At 39.7% G+C, this 20,810-nt stretch overlaps 1 protein-coding gene across 1 annotated transcript in view; it reads right to left on the reverse strand.

The window, feature by feature from the left end:
- Positions 1–25: 25 nt before the first annotated feature.
- RYR3 (ryanodine receptor 3) overlaps positions 26–20,810 on the reverse strand; it is a 255,484-nt gene continuing 234,699 nt past the window's right edge. Inside the window, exons 91-106 of the mRNA XM_083449419.1 lie at positions 19,288–20,609; positions 18,656–18,714; positions 15,726–15,897; positions 15,219–15,305; positions 14,236–14,433; positions 13,213–13,343; positions 10,994–11,036; positions 9,842–9,969; positions 8,792–8,852; positions 7,923–8,069; positions 5,787–5,921; positions 4,140–4,296; positions 3,763–3,827; positions 3,459–3,559; positions 2,198–2,249; positions 26–983 (exon numbers count right to left, since the gene is read on the reverse strand). Coding sequence (XP_083305545.1) covers positions 888–983; positions 2,198–2,249; positions 3,459–3,559; positions 3,763–3,827; positions 4,140–4,296; positions 5,787–5,921; positions 7,923–8,069; positions 8,792–8,852; positions 9,842–9,969; positions 10,994–11,036; positions 13,213–13,343; positions 14,236–14,433; positions 15,219–15,305; positions 15,726–15,897; positions 18,656–18,714; positions 19,288–20,609 — 2,954 coding nt within the window. The 3' untranslated portion in view covers positions 26–887. The remainder of the gene's footprint in view (positions 984–2,197; positions 2,250–3,458; positions 3,560–3,762; positions 3,828–4,139; positions 4,297–5,786; positions 5,922–7,922; positions 8,070–8,791; positions 8,853–9,841; positions 9,970–10,993; positions 11,037–13,212; positions 13,344–14,235; positions 14,434–15,218; positions 15,306–15,725; positions 15,898–18,655; positions 18,715–19,287; positions 20,610–20,810) is intronic.

Genomic DNA, 20,810 nt, shown 5'->3' on the forward strand with positions numbered 1-20,810 from the left:
CATAAAAAAGTGACAAAAATTAAGATTGGTTTTGTAAATTCTTTATTGCAGTGGGCACGTTTTATTCAAAGTAAATATGCAAAAACATAGCAACTTAACTACTTAGTTGACCATAAAGCATTTTTATTTGACCTAAAATTTAATTGTGTAAGATCGTGAGACAGTATATTTTTTACCATCTGCATCTAATACGCTGTTATTGGAACAAATATATGACTCACCTTCAAGTATTTCATACAGTAAGACAGGGAAGCAACACAACCAGTTAACAAAAATGTCAATCTAAAATGCCACCTAAAAAAAAACTTTTGCATAGCTATGTCTGCAAATATTTAAGGCACTTTAATTAGGATTTTATAGACAGTAAAATATTTGAAAGTTTTAAGCACTGAAGGATTCAAAACTTTCTTTCTGGATCTTCTCACAAGGAAGTGGCATGGGGGAGTCGGAAATAAAGCTGCTTGAAATATCATTAGGATCCTAATATGAGCCAGTAATTGAGGCCTTGTCATCTGACATTCAAGTTCTTAGGTTGCAGATGTTGTGCATGTAACAAACAATGCTGTAGCCCTTTCAACTAAACTATTTTTATTACCTAAGGAGTTGGGTTAATAACAAATAATAACTTGTGAACTAGAATACTGTAATTTGAAAGTTTAATTATATTTCTTTGTATTTCTCCAGTAAGAAAGCTGAAATCCAGACAATATAAGGCCTGGTTCTGCCAGGTGCAAAAAGCCCAGCTGGATCTTTGTAAAATTAAACTAGTTTTGTTGTATCGAAAGATTAAACATACATAATACTAATATTACACCATGAAATGGTAAGACTTTGATTTTTGTCTAAATCTTGTAAGTTTGAGTGCAAGTTGTTTCTTGGTTGATATTTTATCCAAGTTGATCTTCATACTGTTTACGGAAGCAGTCTCCAGCTGGGAAAAAATCCCAGCATCTTTCTTGGTACATTTTCCATACATAGGACTCCTGAAAGTATGAGAAAGATCTTTTTTTCAAAAGATTCACAGCAGAGAATGTCTGTCTCACTGAAACCACATATATTCCAAAGTCAACATCAGTTTAATTCAGTTTAATTGTTAGTTATATTAAGCATTTGTTAAATCCTGTTTAATTTATTGGTGTATGTCAGCCTAGTCCAGTTGAGTGTCATTTATTTTGTAGCAGTCACTTTCACTTGAATGCTGCATAAGTCCTGTAACTTTCATGTATGGGTTGCAATGGGTTGAAATTTGAAATGTTTGAAAAGTGTGTCAAATGCTCATTTGACAGAGCAGTCTTTAAAAGCTTTTCTGAGGTAAGGGCTAAATCAATATCAAGGGGTTGCTCATACGATTTGTATTAACAGAGCATGTGTGCATATTTAAACATGTAAACATGAAAAATTATTTGGGCAAGATTTCAAAGATATTAATTATGGAGCAAATAATTGAGTTAAATGAGAACTCCCACAAGTTTGCTTTTAAGCAAAGTCCAAACCCTTCAATATTTGAAACTTGAGACGTTTAGCAAAGCTTTGTAAAAATGAAACTAGATTTAACTTAAGAAATAGATAAGAACCAAGAAATGTGTGTAAAATTGAGAAGGGAAGGAGTACCAGCCAAGCTGAGGGAAGTCAAAAAATGAGAGAATGGTGTTAAAAATTGTTTGAATTGTATTAATTTGTTTTATTTGTAAATTGAATAAAAATTATATTTTTTTAAAAAAAAATATTTGAAACTTGAGGTTTGGACACACCCACCCACAGCAAGCCAAACCTTCTTTCCCTGCTGTCTCCTACCAAAATTTCAGGACAAAGAAAGTCAAAAGCAGTTCTCAGGGGAAGCCCCAGGGAAATAGCTTCTATGTCCCTACTAAAGGACCCCAATTCTAATCTCCCTCCTAGGATATTATTTAATATTATTGTTCAGTGACTGGCCCATCCTTTTTTAAATTTAAAAGCAGATATTTTTCTGCATATCTAGGAAGTCCTCCAACCGCATAGATATCAGGACGGCCTGATTTTCTGCTTTAGTAATAGACATAGCTCAAGTTCACTGTTAGGGGAGTAATGAATGGTGTAATCAAGGGTGCCAACTTGAATAAAACATTGGGGGGAGGGGAGTAAGCCCCACCCAGCATAATCAATCACATGGGGGGGAGCTCAGTCGCTAGGAGTTGGTTCCTATGAATATAATGCTTACCTGTCCGGTGTGCTCAGTTTCATCCTTATTAATGAGATACATCAGGAAGAACCTGGAACGAGAATATCAAACTACATATTGTGTTTTAAACTGTATTGTAATGCTTTTGTTTCTCAAAAAAACCCAACAACACTGATTTCTATTTAGGGGGAAAGCAGTAGCAACAATATTTAATATATTTTTCCCCGCTCTTTCTAAAAGTGCATAAATTATGCTGAATATTGTATACAGGTAAATATAAATGTGTGCCTGCCAGTTCACAATCCAAAAAATATTGACAAATGTACCCAGAAACAGACACAAAAGGAGGGGGGAAATTGTGGGTAGAAAATGAAACATTTGTTGGATGTTTCTCTTTTTTAAAAAACCCCACAAAAAACAAATCTGTTTCGCCCTCAGGGACTGTTTTTCTCTTTCACAGTCTAAATAGGTAACCAGAACATGGATACAGATTAGTATGAACTTAAACATGGAGATTCTGGCTGTTGCCTCACCCTGTGTTCTCCTTTCTGAAAACTGGCTCTTTAGAGTGCTCCTTTTCCTTTCGCAGGTATTCTGTCTTTTGAATTACTGAAAATACCATATCTAATTTTATGTAACTATATACATATGCCAATAAATTCTATTTGGAAATGCAAGGGAGGAACAGGCCTTGGATTAGAAACCCAATCAAAACATCCTTTGATGTGATGTATTCTCATTGAAGGAGATTCTACTCCTAAAGAAGTTGATCTTGCTACTTTCTGCAATATTTTACTTCTGGTTATGACTAATCATTCAAAGCAGCTTATAATTTTTTAAAAATAAGATCAAATACAGATAGTATAAGCCTTGGCTATTCGTTACTTCATATTCAACTTCTTACTAATGATTATGATGATGCAGAATTATGTCCATGGTACTTTACAAAGCAAGGCTTTGACAGATCCCTATCTCTAAAAGGGCCTTAGCAGCGAGATTTACCATGGAGAAAATGTAAACAAAAAGCTCTAGCTGTTCACATAGTTTTCCCCTGCACATGAATAATTTCCCGAGTCTTGGATCAGTAACCACAGTGCTGAGGAGACTGAATGAGTTTCAGAGATTAAGGTTGCAATCATATATGCACACATTAGAATCTTGTACGCGCTTCAGTGGGAGGAAGCACCATTGAATTCAAAAAGGCTTCAGAGTAGACATGCAATGGGTTACATAGTAAGGCTAGTGCTAAAAGTTCATTAGAGGTTTGTATTTAACAAAGAAAGAATGTGCATATACTCACAGGTAGTTGGCCAAGTTGTGCTCTTGTAAAGTATGCATTTCAAATCCATGGGGGGTTGTGTCAAAATACTCATTACCAATTCCACAAATAAAACATTTGGTCTAGAAATAAAACAGAAGGTTAAGCCATGATGAATTAGCCTAGATTCCTATCAGTAATTGGGTATAATATCTTACTGAAATAAAAATTACAAAAATATGCTTGTTGACTTCATCACTTTGAGGGTTCCTTTTTTTAAACGATCAAATGGTTGTATACATTTTATGAAATAGAGAAATGAATAAATAAAAACATTTATCAATACCTCCATATCTTCTTTCACCTGCTCTTGCTGGTCTCTTAATTCACCAAAGGCATCAATAATCAGACCTATTGTTGAATGGAATGGAAGTAGTGTATAGCAGCTCACATTTTTATAAAAAAGAACATTTGCAGCATTTATACCCTTTAATATTTTAGCGGTGGTGTTTAAAATACATGTCTTTCTTTTCAATTAACTAATTGTGTTTCTTAAAGGACTGTAAAGGAATAAATGCCCAGTGTGTCTGTCAATACAATTTGCATTTCTTTGTTTACACACTGGAAACAGGTTTGGACACTTTCCTTTTCTAAACCTACTCTTGTAACTCCACATATATTGAATATATATAGCATGCCAATAGCACGTCACATTCAACATACCTTGAATGATGGCCAGTAGGATGACAATGACAAAGAAGAAAAATGTGATATCAAAAACAATTCGATACATCTCATAAGGGTCTCCTGCAGGGTCTTCAATTTCATCTCCAATGCCTCCACCTGCTCTTACACCCACATACATGTGGAAGAGGTAACACTGGAAAAAAGAATTTGTTACATTTCACGACAGAGAATCCAACTGCTTTGAATTATAAGAGTAAAAAGTACAATTTTTAAACAGCTATTACATTTTATATCATGTTCTGTAGCAGGCTTCCTCAGCCTCGGCCCTCCAGATGTTTTGAGACTACAATTCCCAGCATCCCTGACCACTGGTCCTGCTAGCTAGGGATCATGGGAGTTGTAGGCCAGAAACATCTAGAGGGCTGAGGTTGAGGAAACCTGTTCTATAGCAAGTGGGGAAGCTTTTCAGCCCAGTGAGCCAGATCCTTACCCTTCCCAACTCACTCATGGGCCAGCTTTGATACTCACCAGTCAATCATCTGACATAATGACTTCAGGTGATTTACAGCTGCCAAAGTCCCTATCACATTAGTTCCCAAACAAATGAAAAACACCTAATCATTAGGTCCTCTGCTTTGCCTACTCTATGCTTGGGATTTAGGTAGCACTGAGTACAGAGCTGGCAAAGTTATTTCTCAGGTGCTTCCCAAATGCCCAACAATCACCTGGTTCTCAGCCCCACACCTGGTGTCATAAATGGTGTAAGGTATTGGGGGGGGGGGGAGAGAGATGGGTTGCCCAAAATGACCGCACAGGCCAAATGGGGAGGCCTGGTTGGCTGGAGATTTCCCAAATATTTGTAATGGAATTAATCTGATGAAATCTAAAACACGTAATATTTTTGCAAAGGACAAAATCCACTACCATGCTTTCGCACAGCATTTATTCATTTCAATTGGTCTTGCTAAGGAAAACTTCCTAATAGATAATGCCCCCCAAATCAGTTCTCATGTTCTCTGGTGGACAGTGAAGAACGTTTGAAATCCTTCATTCCTCCTCCTATGAGTTTGTAAACTGACTCTTCTATAGGGATGGTCCAACCTCTGAAAGACGGACTGCAGAAGTCTCAAAGAAGACACCAAGTTAGAAATGTTGCAAAAATTGTGTATAATATAGCAATACAGCTGTGTTTAATTTTAAACAACAATAGTAAAGTGGCCTTGAAAATTATTTGAGCTGTACACACATTTTGGTATAATATCAAGAAACATCGAAACAAAACTTTCAAGTATATTAATTTCTCTTTAGGTTCTGAATACTAATCTCTATTCACTTTAAATTGGTCACTATAGGGCCATGGTTTTTATTATTAATATGCCTGTATCCATGATTTAAAATGACTGATTGGCTGATTAACATTCTACAGTCTTTTAAATATGTTTGTGAGAAGGGGGGGTTAATTTGTGGTTTTTTTAAACTATTTATTTGTGCTTTGCATTTTTAGCTTGTAAGCCACCCTAAGATCTTGTGATGAAGGGTGGTATATAAATCTAATAGATAAAAAGATAGAATATTCACTCTGATGTGTTTTTTAATGTGTGTGTAAAAACATCCATATAGTACTTTTACCCACACAGTAACATTTCTGAGTTAAAAAAATCACCGTGATGTCCTGGTACTTACAGTCATCATGTCATCACACTTCATGTCTGGCTCATCTTCATCTTCGCTCTTGTTATAAAATTTGCGGAAGAAGTTGAATGCCACAACCGTGTAAAGGTATACCACTACAGCCAAGAGTCCAACAGTCAAAACAAGCTATCCAAAATAAAGTATCACATGAGGAAAAATAGCAATTAGGGATTAAAATCTCACTAATATATATATATGAACTAAAATTCCTAGACAATAAAGTATTAAAAAATCATGGAGAGGATCAGTGTCGCACAAAAACAATTGTTGTGTCAACACAATAATTTCTGTTTCCTAGATGAAACAACCTCCCTTCTCTGCGTGTTGTTCTGCACAATCCCCTGAAGCCCCAGAACCGCTGAGGTGGGGGGAGAGGAAGGAGATAGTTGTGCTAGCAGAAGTCCTTGCACAGGCTTCTGCTAATGGGGCCACTTTGTTGAATTTGGCCTATGATGCCCTAAAAATGTGACAAGAGTATTATGAATGCTTTATTTCATGAAAAATATATTGAGACAAACAAGGTTTGAGGGTACAGACTGTAGTATTGCTATAGCCATTCCTCGGCCAGTTTTTATATGTGGTTCAAATTGCTCCATGTGTTGTGAAGCTGTGTACAGTAGTACCTCGCAAGATGAATGCCTCGGAAGACGAAAGAGTTTTTCGTTTTCTGAGTTGCTTCGCAAGACGGATTTCCCTATGGGCTTGCTTCGCAAGACGAAACGTCTTGCGCCTTTTTTTAAAAAAAAACCGCCAATGCATTCCTATGGGAAACCGTCAATACACATTGGTGCTTCGCAAGACGAAAAAACTCGTAGAATGAAAAAACTCGCAGAACAAATTAATTTTGTCTTGCGAGGCACCACTGTATTTGTTTTTGTGGACTGAATCACCCCATCAGGCATTGTTTTTCATGACGATAGCCATAGAAAGAGATGCTTGAGCACCCCACTGTTTGCCCCCCCCCAATGTTTTCCAAACATTCCTATCAAATTCACATAAAAGCCCAGAAATTTGCTTTGAACAGAGAAGATGGGAAGTTAGCACTCTCAGTGCCCAGACATGGCTGTCTATCTGCACCGCGTTCCTTTTAATAGGATGCCTATTTGAATGTGCATCTTCAACTAGAAGGGAATCATGAGGATTCACCTTTTGAAAATATGACTGGAAGTGGATCTGGACAAATGTTAGCATGGAAGACACTAAATCAAGTGAAAGGAATGTGGAATAGTGCTTGTTTTAAAAAGCAGATCAGGCCCACATATTGTAGAGAGAAAACTGCCTGTTCCCCTGGAAACAGCATTAATCTATTGACATCTGTTTTTATATTTCGTGTGTGCATGCAATCATACATAATCTCTCTCACACAATTATGAAAAAGAAAATTGTTCAACCTAACATACCATACCATCATTCTAAAATTAAGATATAAAACATATGACATGTAGACATGCATGATGAATCTGTCGTTGGACTGTAGAATGTAAATATCTGAATGCTCCCTCTGGGAAGGGGGAAGAACTCTTCAAGCATATTCAAAGGCAGCATATTATTATTATTATTATTATTATTATTATTATTATTATGTATACGCCGCCCATCTAGCTGGGTTTCCCCAGCCACTCCAGCATGTAAGAGGTGGCTAAGCCATAACATTCTCTCCGGCCTTCTAGATTTTTTCTTTTTACAGGGAGTTTTTTAAAAATGGAATCATTCAAATTGTTGATTGGTTTGCCTCATCTGCAGTCTGAATGGTACAATACACTTGGAGATGCATCCCATGAGGTTGTTAATTATGTATAACATTCCTCAAACTTGACCGTTGTGCACTTCTACATTATTCGCAGCAACTCTGTTTTTAATGATGTATTTGAAGACAATACTAATGTTTTCAGTTGTTCCATATACTAATTGTATTCCAGCATTAGTATTATTTCTCAGTAGAGGAGGGATGGGGAACCTTTGGCCCTCCAGACGTTGATGAATTAATAGTTTCCATTGGCTTAGCCAACAGGGCTAATGACAAGGAGGATGGAAGTTGCAGTTCAGCATTGTCTGGTGGGCTACAGGATCCCCACACCAGCAGGAGAGTAATTCATTTTAAAAGAAATTGTGTTGCCAGTCACTCACCTGTTTGCCGTTGTGGGTTACAGAAGACAGGATGGTACGCAAAGTCTTAAAACCCATAGCAATATCGAGAAGGTGGGCAGCAAAGAAGAAGTTGTTGTAATGACCAAGAATTGACATGGTTGTGTACCAAGCTAAGTACAAGAAGGACTAAAGGAAATGTTAAATGTCAGCAACTGCTGCTACTCTCATTTTTCAAGTATTATGCTTTATTATTATTATTAAAATTATTTATAAAATGCTTTTCTACCATGGCAGTCAGTTCTATACAAGAGCAACACACAAAGATACAACACAGGGGCTGAAAGCTTGTCTGAAGAAGAATCCTAATTCTCCCTGGGTCAATTATTTTAAGCTGCTTGTGGCTCACAGTTCTAGGAGGCCTGAGTGCTACAGCCATAATTTGATTTTTAGTATCCTAATTAGGTTGGGTCAAGAGATGCAGTAGCAGAATACATTCTACCAGTGGCACTTTTGTATGAACTGCCGAGAAAAAGCTAACAGAAAACACGGTTCAAGAGATTGTGTGCAACACCTTGCACATGCAGAAGCACACCTCTGAATTTTAGTTCAGTTTTCTCATGTAGGGATCTAAGAAATCAGAAAATGTCATTTTGCATGCTGAAGGACGTGGCTCTAACCCAATCTGGATCCAACTCAATACTTTAAATATCTTTATTACGCTCCTTCCGCAAACCCACCATTATTAATCAGTTGGATTATATTGGATGCCTCATCACTGTCTCTAATTCAAATGGCAAGGAAGGACACATGAGTGCAAGGTTTGTTTCCTATCTATTCCGTCCCTGTGTAAACCAACAATGAGAATAATGAAGCAGAAGAATTGTTCCACATTCATACAGTATACTTACATTATCAGTGAAAACTACACCAAGCTTCCAGATATGGTATTTGGCATCAATAGAACTTAACCTAATAGATAAATAATATTAAATTAATCAGTGGTATAATCATTTTATCAACATACACATTTCTCTCACATTGATTGTTTTAGGGGGGTTTTCAGCAGTGATATGCGCTGAAATATTCTAGGGAATTTATGGAGGTGTATTGGGGATATTTTTTATTACAGCTCCAAACATGATCCAACTTTATCACTTACTTTTAAGTATTTAAAATAGGGTGCAGCACTACTGATCTACTGCAGTGTCATGAAACAGTCATAGAATCATAGAGTTGGAAGAGACCACAAGGGCCATCGAGTCCCTTATCGCTTCTCGGCCTTTTGGCTAAGATCATGTGTAGTGTAGAGTCCAACCCCCTGCCAAGCAGGAAACACCATCAGAGCACTCCTGACATATGGTTGTCAAGCCTCTGCTTAAAGACCTCCAAAGACAGTGAGGCTGTTGTGCTGAGCTAGCCCACAACACTGAAAGGAAAGTCAGCATTTATACACAGAAAATAAGTCAGTGTAGCTAAATATGATGTTGGTTCATCAGCACGCAATTTCCTCAAGCAGGCTTGACTCACCTGTGCAACATCCCAACAGCATTTTAACTACTACAGGGCCATTTCAAGTAAGGGACTATGCGTCCCCTGTACGGCACTGTAGTTTCAAATAACAGAATTGCTATTGGCAGGCTGTCTTGCTAAAAAACTGGCTGGAGTATCGCCACAAGCCATTCTGCGCTACCACAATTTCATGTCATACACCCATCCACATCTGATTAAGGTGTCAAGATTTCTTTAGCTGATGAAAAATCTCTTCATTTTGTTGTTGTAGCCTTTAAAAATAGGCAGTTAAACAGTTCCAACAATGTTTGTCACGCTGATTTGCTTTATCTAGCTCCATCACCAGCCTGGCCAAACGTTATAAACAAAGAAAGTAGCTTTTGAAAGGGACTTCTGAATTTGCTTTGCCTCTAATCTACTATGGCTTTAGTTTAAAGATCCCACCGTACCACAAAACAAGGGATGCCTCCTCGAGTTCAGTATGTTCCACTGGGCTGAAATCCAGAGCATTTTTGTCCAGACCCAGGAGTTCTGCAATACGTTCTGCTCCATATAAATCACCATACTTGTTGATTACCTTCGAGGGAAAGGATACGAGGTATCATCAGCTTTAATTCAATCAGTATTTGTTGGGAGTTTTAACAGCTTAGGTTGATACTCTTAAAACAATGACAGCTGGCAGGAGAAGTGGAGGCATTCAAAAATAGAAGCATAAAAAGTAATCTGAAAGCATTTTTATCATGTAAATTCATTAAATGTGAGTTATTCACTAATATATCATAGATGGCTATTCCTAATATGACTTAAGGGACATTCCCTCCATATCAGTGAGGGGAGCAGGTTGAGGAGACAAAGATGAGACATGAAGGTTGGCAACATCAGCCCTGCCATGTTGCAGACGACTGTTGCAGTGCCTGGAGAGAGTCAGGTCATATATCTACAACAAGGATCGGGGCGGGGGGGGCAGGGGGGAGCACAGAGAGAAGAAATGCCATGGTGTATGTTATGGTTCTAGGGATTGCTTGTGCGTAAGTTGCCTTTACTCCTGGCTAGCTTGCATGGTTGAACCCTCTCTGACAGAGCAGCCCCTATTTCGTGGCTGCTTCAGTCGCTGGCAGAATCCGTCAGTGGCCATTTCTTAAACCGTTTCCAACATAAAAGCTGCTTGACGCCCAGTCTCCTCCCCCGTTGCCTGCGCGAAAGCTTTTTGCGCACGGTGGGTGTGGGCAACGGAGCACTTGTCCCCTCTCCGCTTGTCTCCTGCGAAGAGTCCTGGAGCCACCTCTCTGCTTCCTCTATCTCCTCCCCTTCTCCACTGGTGTTACGCTGATTTCGTATGGGCTATCCCTCCTCCTACTAGGACCCTCTCCACCATCATCCGGGAGCCCTCTCACCTCCTCCTGCTCCGATGGCAGTTCCCTGACAGTGTACATGGAGCACAAGCTCACTTCATTGTTGCTAATATTCTGTAATAAAACTCTGGCCTTTTCATCCCAATTTATGCTTATTCCTAACACATAATGCAACAACAAACATGCTTAATTTGACATATCTGGTTATTTTTAATAGCATGACTCTTGACATATATTTAAAGAACTTACCTTTCGTTTTACAAACTTGTCCCAATAATTGTTAGGAAAATATCTGCATAGATACATAAATAAGAATTTCAAGTTAGTTAACAAAAAAACACAAAAAGGACTTTAATTACATTTGTATTTTATTGCTATAGGTTGCGTTAGGAAGATAGCATTATTTTCTGATCTGCTGGTAGAATTTTGCCTCATAGTGATTGTCTCCCCCCCCCCCCCCCCCGGTGATTGCCTATAATTTGTAAATTTCTGTTCAGTAAGTGATACTGGTGTTTACGAATCCATAATTACGGATTTTACAGATTTTCTCCAGCTCCTGCCAGGTGTGAAAGAAAATGATGTAGCTCCTTTCTGCAGCGTACATATTAACCTTTTAAAGCATTCTTTTCTTTACATTTGTCTAGATTTTATTTTTATCACAGGTTCATTGCCAAGTACAAAATAGATGTTTGAAAGAAAATACAACTAAAAATACCATTTCAGTTAAGTTTTTCTTAAACATGATACTAGCAACTGTATTTATCAGTCACCACCTCCAACAATGTGAGGGACGCGGGTGGCGCTGTGTGTTAAACCAGAGAGCCTAGGACTTGCCGATCAGAAGGTCGGCGGTTCGACAGGGTGAGCTCCTGTTGCTCGGTCCCTGTTCCTGCCAACCTAGCAGTTCGAAAACACATCAAAGTGCAAGTAGATAAATAGGTACTGCTCCGGCGGGAAGGTTAACGGCATTTCCGTGCGCTGCTCTGGTTTGCCAGAAGCAGCTTAGTCATGCTGGCCACATGACCCAGAAGCTGTATGCCAGCTCCCTCGGCCAGTAAAGTGAGATGAGTCGTCTGCAACTGGACCTAATGGTCAGGGGTCCCTTTACCTTTACCTCCAACAACAACAACAAAGGTTTAGGTTTTGTTGGTATGAGATTGGTCAGCGATCCATCTGATAGCACTTATGGAAGTAGAAAAATACAGCAGCAATGATGGCAGAAGCAGACTCAATGGAAGCAGAAAAGCTGACAGCACTAGAATGCCAGGATTCCTCTCTTGCTAACACTGTTTGTTATAACATCTTAGAACTTTAACAATTTGGCAATATGTTGATCGTGTAGGAAGCGCATATGATGTGGTTTCTTCTCACAGCAGCATCACTGGAGACAGTAGCATTGATAGTGTGAGTGTCGGGAGGCAGTTGGAGGATGGTGGCAGTCAAGAGATTGAGGTTGAATCCTGACAAGACAAAACTTCTGTTTTGGGGGGATGGGGTGGGCAGGTGTGGGAGATTCCTTGGTCTGGAATGGGGGTAACTTTGCCTTAAAGGACCAGGTGTAAAGTCTTGGAGTCATTTTGGACTCACAGCTGTCCATGGAGGCACAGGTCAATTCATTGTCCAGGGCAGCTGTCTATCAGCTCCACCTGGTGTGATGGTTGAGACCCTCCTACTTTCCTGTGCACTGTCTTGCCAGAGTCGTACATGCTCTGCTTATCTCCCGCTTGGACTACTGCAATGCGCTCTACGTGGGGCTACCTTTGAAGGTTACTTGGAAACAGCTAATCCAGAATGTGGCTGCTAGACTGATGACCAAGAGCAACTGCAGGGACCACATAACGCCGGCCCTAAAAGATTTACAGTATGCTTCCGAGCACAATTCAAAGTGTTGGTGCTGACCTTTAAAGCCCTAAACAGCCTCGACCCTGTATACCTGTAGAAGCATCTCCACCCCCATCGTTTAGCCCGGACACTGAGGTCCAGCGCTGAGGGCCTTCTGGTGGTTCCCTCACTGCGAGAAGCAAAGCTACAGGGAACCAGGAGGGCCTTTTCAGTAGTGGCGCCCACCCTGTTGAACACCATCCCATCAGATGTCAAGGAAATAAACAACTGCACAACTTTCCAAAGACATCTGAAGGCAGCCCTGTATTGGAAAGTTTTAAGTGTCTGACATTTGCTGTGTTTATGTTGAAAGCCATCTAGAGTGACTGGGGCAACGATGATGATGATGATGATGATGATAATGATAATGATATGGGAAGTAATGTCACCCTTCTTTCCTATATAGCCTCCCCATTGCATACATTATCAAGTAGCATGGGAAGCAGGCATGGTGAAAAGTAACCATAGTGCCGAAGTAAAACAGGAATGTGGCCTAACTGCAAAAACTCCAAGCAGCTTGTGTTGGCCTTCTTTAGCTGAACTTCTGATCAAGAAGCAGGAGCAAGGTTGTACTCCATGTTACTTACGGCGTATTTATGACGAGGCGATCCCACTGTCCTTTAATGTCATCTTCGGAGGGTTGTTCGGTAATATACAGACCATCAAATTCCAGCTTCCTTGCAATGTCTTTCTCCCGTTTGAATACAACCAGAGGAACCTATTGCAAAAATAATTATTTGGAAGCTCCAAAGGAAGCTGAATGTTTAGAAATGTCTTGAAAATAGTTTGGAATATTGCATTTTACAGTGTTCCTGAACTGTACAATTGGAAACTATCTTCTTTATCTACTGATTATGGGAATTGTGAAGAATTTAAGAAGGTCTGGGAATTGTGAAGAATTTAAGATATTATATATATATATATATATATATATATATATATATGCTTTCGTAGATTTTCACGGGTACAGGAATGCAGGTTTTGGTGTCTTCGGGTGTCTTCCCGTGTAAAAGTTGGGGTGTCTAGGCGACGTTTCGACGAGGTCTCACTCGTCATCTTCAGGCTGGTGCTTTCGGCTTCTTGTTACTGGAACAGAGCAGGATCTCAGTGTTTGAGTTCCTATAAATACTGTTGAGGAGGTGTGGTGTATAGCCTCAGAACATTGGAGGCTATACACCACACCTCCTCAACAGTATTTATAGGAACTCAAACACTAACAAGAAGCCGAAAGCACCAGCCTGAAGATGACGAGTGAGACCTCGTCGAAACGTCGCCTAGACACCCCAACTTTTACACGGGAAGACACCCGAAGACACCAAAACCTGCATATATATATATATATATATATGCGCCTTGTTGTAGGATCCAGAGAACAATCAGTAAATGGAGCTGAGATCTATCAAATGTATATTCTATCTTACCATACACAGGCTAAGAACACAAAAATTCTTAATAAAATAACAATAATAAGGTATCATTGAAGTATGTAAATTAAAACAAAAAAGCATTCAGTAGCATCAATAAGAGAATGGCAATTGGAAATGAGCAATGGAAAAACCGTAATATGAAGAGGCTTTCATTACTGGATAATTTAGGGTGAAATTACTAACCTTTAAACAATAGTATCCAATAACACATACAAAAGAGATGATTGTATGGATAACAGCTAGAGCCCTAAGTGTTGGTGCCATGTAGCCTGTACTCTCTTGTAAAACAAAGAAGACTACTCCATCTTCATCTTCCTCCTCCTCTAAAGAATGCCACAGATCTGAATCTTCTTCCATTTCTTCAAATGGCTCTTCTGTCACCTGAAATTGATACACAAACAAGGAGTGCAGGTATACACAATAAATATAGATATATATTTTAAAAGGACATATGGTAGAATTTTTCCAGCATTTTTTCCATATTTTTTATTAAAGTTGTTGTCTAATATTTTGAATTATAGTGATGTTATCACGTTGCAGTTTGCTTGGCCACAGCTCCTGCACAATATTTCTCAGGCCCACTGAAATGTGATTTTTCCATGCACATTTCGTCAACCACCCAGGGCAGAGGTACTATATAAGCAATGACGTTTTACTCAGAGTAAATCCATTAAAATTAATCAACTTGACTAAGGGCCATTAATTTCAGTGGGTATACTATGAGTAATGCTTAGTTGAATATCACCTCATGTATTGACGGGGTAGAGGAAGAGAATTTAAGTTCATCATCATCATCACCATCATAATTTATTATTTGTACCCCGCCCAGGCACTCTGGGCAGCTCCCAACAGATTAAACACAGAATAAAGCATCTCTGTATGTTAAGCACTGCCATATATTATGCTGATGTTGGTGTAGTGTTGTGCAGTGGTGAAGAAACTGACCTATGACTCTCAAGTCCCCAGTTCAAATTCATCTTTTCCATGAAATCAATTAATGAATAATAATTTCACCCTTAATTGGGTTAATACATTTTATACTGGCATTTATTTGATAATTAGTTGAGTCTGCTTACTTCAATAGTAGTCTAAATTTTCACCACAGGATAGCAAATGTCACTGTGGAAAATGAAGGCGTCTTGCCGGAACTGATACAATTACATTACCTTGTAGAAAAGCAGGATAAAGTTGATGGCGAATGCAACAAAAAGTGCAAGAAATCTTAAATTGTAGAAATTTCGGGCCAAAAAGTGCTGAAAATGCAAAGAATGTTATTAGTTCCTAAAACAAGAATCAGAACTGAAAAGGAAGAAAGCAAATTAATAAAGGAGATCCAAAAAAAAAAAAATGCTTTACATCATCATTATATATCAATTATGTTCCATTTCATACTTTCTTTTCCAAGTGTTGCCTCTTTATTAAAAACCTCTTAATAATGCACCAACATATCTTACTTATCTTCCAAGTTGTGAAAAATGCTATTTTATAATGTAATATAATATAATATGATTAATATAATATAATATAATATATTTTATGATATATAATATTATATATAATATAATATATAATATATTAGAAAATAGCATTGTATTATAATACAATACAATACAATATAATATAATGCTATTTTCTAATATAATCATTGGCCAAAAGTAAGAAGGTCAACATACCAGCATTTTTGTCTGATAAACTTCCAATACTTTAAAAAAGTTGGCCATAACTGCATCAGGTTTCTCAATTTTTTGCCCACGCCTTCGTTTCCGTTTTCTAGGTTCTTCTAGTTCCATATGTTCAGAATACATATCATCCTTTATTTTATCTTGTTTCTCACCATCCTCCATGCTACAGAATATGAGAACAATTATTAACAAACAGGCATGTTTTCTGCACTGCTCACAAATAAGATCCTGACAATTAATTCTGGCCCAACTGGCAAATGAGTTTCAATGTAAGATGACACACACTGGGGCAAAATATCCTAAATGCACTTTAACATATAGTGAACAAACCACCACTTCCCAAAATATATAGCAGATACAGTACATGTTATGGAGACAATGGATAGAGAAATGCTTTTCTCCCTCACTCCTAGAACTCAGGGTCATCCACTGAAATTCTTTCACAGGAGATTCAGGACAGGCAAGGGAAAAAACACTATTTCACACCATGTATGTTTAATTTAAGGAATTTGCTACAACTGTATTAGTACTTAGATGGCTTTCAAAGGTCAATAATTGGTAATGGTTGCCATTTTATTCTCTGTACAACAGAGAATAATAATCAAATATTTGCTTGTTTGGAGGTTCTAGCAGGGGAGCACAGCTATCATATACCCTTGACCGAAGAACGGTACACTCCTTCTATCTGGGATGGTCATCCTCTTCCACGAGCGCACAGCTTTGGGAGAGACGCACATGGAGCGGTGAGGGAGGAAGGGGACACCCGCCTTGCCAGCCAGATCAGCCAAATCAACCCTGGCGATCAATGGGGTGACAGATGCCGCAGCCAGATCGCCCTCACATTATGTTATATTGTATTATCTATACAAATTGATTTTCTCTGGAGTTAAAGATCTGACTTGGACAAACCTTGTTATGCTGGGCTCGTATTTTGCACAATTTGTGTGCTTGTTTAATAATGTGTGCTTGTTTAATAATGTGATGTTTGCTACGCCTAATAAAGGATTGACTTTTTAAATCAGATATTGGCCTTTTAGGTAAAGGTAAAGGTACCCCTGACCGTTAGGTCCAGTCACAGACGACTCTGGGATTGCGGCGCTCATCCCGCTTTATTGGCCGAGGGAGCTGGCGTTTGTCTGCAGACAGCTTCCGGGTCATGTGGCCAGCATGACTAAGCCGCTTCTGGCGAACCAGAGCAGTGCACGGTAACGCCGTTTACCTTCCCGCCTATTTATCTACTTCCACTTGATGTGCTTTCGAACTGCTAGGGTGGCAGGAGCTGGGACTGAGCAATGGGAGCTCACCCCGTCGTGGGGATTCGAACCGCCAACCTTCTGATTGGCAAGCCCTAGGCCTTTTAGTACACTGCTAAACTCTGTTATTGGCTTTGCAATTCTAGAGATTACATGAGAATAAGATTATAAGGGGAAAATAAAACTGTGAGTGCAGCAAGAGGGGAAATTTCATTTTTATGGAACTGTGAAGACAAATAGTAACAATGAAAAGAGAGAGAGAGAGAGAATATATCAGTTTCTTTAACTTGGGTATAAACTGATCAGATCTTATCACCTCCTTGCTTCTAAACGTTGGCATTAATTACATGCAAGCATGGCACCGAAAACTACAATAGTCAAGAGGATTCTAATGCTTCCTCCCTGATGTTTAATCCTTTTGTTTTCACTTTAGGGATTTGAGGAGGCTTTTAAAACTAAACTGCTTTAACATACTGTTCAAGAACTGCTAGACACATCAATTCAAAGTGGAACTTGTGCTTGAGCTCATTCACCTCGGCACACATGAACATTAAAAAGTACATTTGTACCTACCTGAAAGGTAGTTTTCAGTTTCTTAGTGAAAGGTCAGCCAAATGGGTTGATGGCATCACCTAGTGTCAAAAGGCAGGCAGGAACCTTTTGGGAGGCAGAACTCGGAGCATGCATCCAGTCTGCAGGCTTACCAAGCCTGACAGCCAGGAGTGCAAGGATAGAAGCAGTGGTGGAGCATATGCCCATGCTGCCCAGGGCGGGCGCACTCCTGAGGAGGGCGTGCCCTCCCAGGTGCGGGATAGCTGCTCGGGTGCCCGGAGCAGCATGCGCCCCCTGCAGCCAGGGCCAGAGCGAGCCGCTCACGGGGGCAGAGCGAGCCACCCATGGCGGACATTTGGTGCACCGCCCGCCTGCAACTCCCAAGCCTCCCCCAAGCTGTCAAAACAAAGGGGAAGGGGGGAATGCCACCAGAAAAGCGGCACAGCTCCCCCCTTACCCCAACAGCTCGGGGTAGGCTTGAGAGGTAGGCTTGAGAGTCATGGGCGGGTGGGTGGTGCACCGAATGTCACCCCCCTCAGTGAGGGCACCCAGGGCGGTCCGTTCCACCCCACCCCTTCCTACGCCGCTGGATATAAGTAAGAACCATGCTACCTCCCAATGTCAATAATAACAAGAATCCTACAGCCAAACAAACTATGGAAAACTACACTTCAGCTAGATACAATTATACTTTCCCCCATTTGCATTGAAAGGTCGGCAAAATAGGATGTACAGCAGCCAAACTCTCTAGGGAGGGAGTGCAGCTGCACGAAGGTATGGTGGGAGGTCCTGCCCACTGCCACATCCCATGATGCACAGGCATCCAGGTGAAGGTACCGGGCGCTGCCCAAGATTTCCTGTAGAGGAGCACAAGATGAAAATGCAGCATTGGCTGTTGCAGCTCTTATGGAATAAGCCATGATGTGCTCAGGGAAAGGGAACTGCTGCATCTTGACCAAATGCAGGAGCAGAACTGCATGCTGGGAGTCTTACCTCCCAAAAGGTTGCTGCCTGCCTTTTGATCACTAGGTGGAGTCATCAACCCACTCTGCTGACCTTTCACTGGAAATGGGAAAACAGTCATTCCCAAGAACGTAAGAGCTAAAAATAACTTACTCAGCCTTCTCAGATTCTGTTCTTGTTTCCGATTCATCATCCTTTGCAATTTCAGGTGTCTGAAAAATGTTGAAAGTACTTTGAATTTGGATATGATAGAGAATTAAGTATGCCCAATTTCAAAAGGTTAAAATAATGCTGTGAACTCAAAAAGTTTATAGTAAACTAGGATAAGGTAAAGATAAAAAGGTAAAGGACCCCTGGATGGTTAAGTCTAGTCAAAGGCGACTATGGGGTGCAGCACTCATCTCTGCTTTCAGGCCAAGGGAGCCGGCATTTGTCCACAGACAGCTTTCCAGGTCATGTGGCCAGCAGGACTAAACAGCTTCTGGCGCAACAGAACACTGGGATGGAAGCCAGAGTGCAAGGAAATGCCATTTACCTCTCCCTTTGCAGCAGTACCCATTTATCTACTTGCACTGGTACACTTTCAAACTGCTAGATTGGCAGGTAATCTAGGATACACTATGGGCATCAGGAAGACCCTACACTTCTGCCTGGAAAGCACCAGGGGCTTGAAGAACTTTGAGTCTCTGTGGTTTAGCTTTCTGCAGAGAATAAAGTCTCTTCTCATAACCAACCAGTTAGGAAGCATATTGAATAAAATAAGATATAACACATTTATTGTTTACCTGTGCTTTTTTCTTCTTGCGAACTGCACTTTCCAAAGAAGGAGGGGTATCTGATCCAATGATATCAGCGATATCCCCTAGGCCAACAGCATGACCATGCTTTGATCCGCTCTCTTTCTTCGTATGAATGCCAAAAATATCTGACAAGATGTCAGTTTCTCCCTTCTCATTTTTAACAAACTGCACAATTTCAGCTGTTATGCCATGTTCTGTAACTTCAACTTTTTCTGCTTCAAGGACATCATCGTGAATTCCAAACTGTGTTGGGTCAGGCATGTCTCCTAAAATTTTAGTAACTCTAATGTTTTTGGCTCCTTCTATTAGGCCACCCCCAAACACAGTACTCCAAAGAATCTGAAATATACTGCACAGTATAGTGAGAAACATTTGGAAGAATCCTACAAACAGCATCCAGAGAAAGGAAAAAGATACTTTAACCAATTCTTTTACAGTCATCTTTCTCACTTTTCTGTACTGTTTTCTTAAGTTTTTCAGTCTTATCATTTTAAAAACAGTGGCAGCATTTTTCTTTATTGCAACGCATGCCATAGCAAAAGCTGAAGCTGATTCCAGGGACTGTTCTCCTTTCTCATCTTCTCCAATTTCCCTCACATAGCAAGGCTCATCTTCCTCCTCCTCAGGTCTGTCAACTGTATCCGATTCAGATATCTGAGATGCCAACTGCATTTCAAAAATCGTGTCCTCGCAGAAGTTCACAAAAAGCTCCATCTTCTCTTGTTCCCCACCTTCATTTACAACATCAAAAATAAACTGCCTTTTTGATTCTTTCACTTGAGGCTTTTCCCACTGCGTCCTACTGGATTCGCTGATCTCAAAATAAACCCGCTCTATCTTCTTGGCACCACCCATTATCTCAATGCGCCCAAGGTAAGGTTCAAAATAGTTAAGGACACATTCTGCTGGATCTAATAGAGTCTGAAGCCTTGAATCATTTGGCATGTGTTCTGATAGGTTTGTTAAGAGGACAGCCACATTAAATCCAATATCTTTTGCCGGCTCGTGAAATCTTTCAACAAAATCAGCATAGTTAAACATGTCGTTTTCATCCGTTTCTGCACAGGACAGCAGGAACTCAATCTCTGATTGCGTATATTGCTTTTGACCTTCCATGGCTTTCTGGAATTCCTTCTTTGAAATTATGCCTTTACTTTCTGGGTCATACTCTTTGAAAGCTTCTGAGCTCGTTAGATCCTTCAACTTGAGAAACATGTCAAAGAACTTCAATATCATTTCTACATTGCTAGATGATTCAACCAGAGTGTCCACCATCTGCTTCCCGATAGTGCCATTTACAACATTACCTACATTGTGAGTTTAAAAATCGTTACTTAGTTTTCATATAAACATACATTGAAAATATATTTCTTATACATCCTTAGAAATGTGGAGAAAGTGTTTTCATGCTTATTATAAGCTTGTTTAAAATGTACCCTTGGTTGAGAACTACTGTTCAGTATTATTGCACAACTAAATTTATGCCCATCTCTTATTTAGAATTATTT

This window comes from Podarcis tiliguerta (genome assembly GCF_965153285.1).
Source record: "Podarcis tiliguerta genome assembly, chromosome: 1".
NCBI classification, from domain to species: Eukaryota; Metazoa; Chordata; class Lepidosauria; order Squamata; family Lacertidae; genus Podarcis; species Podarcis tiliguerta.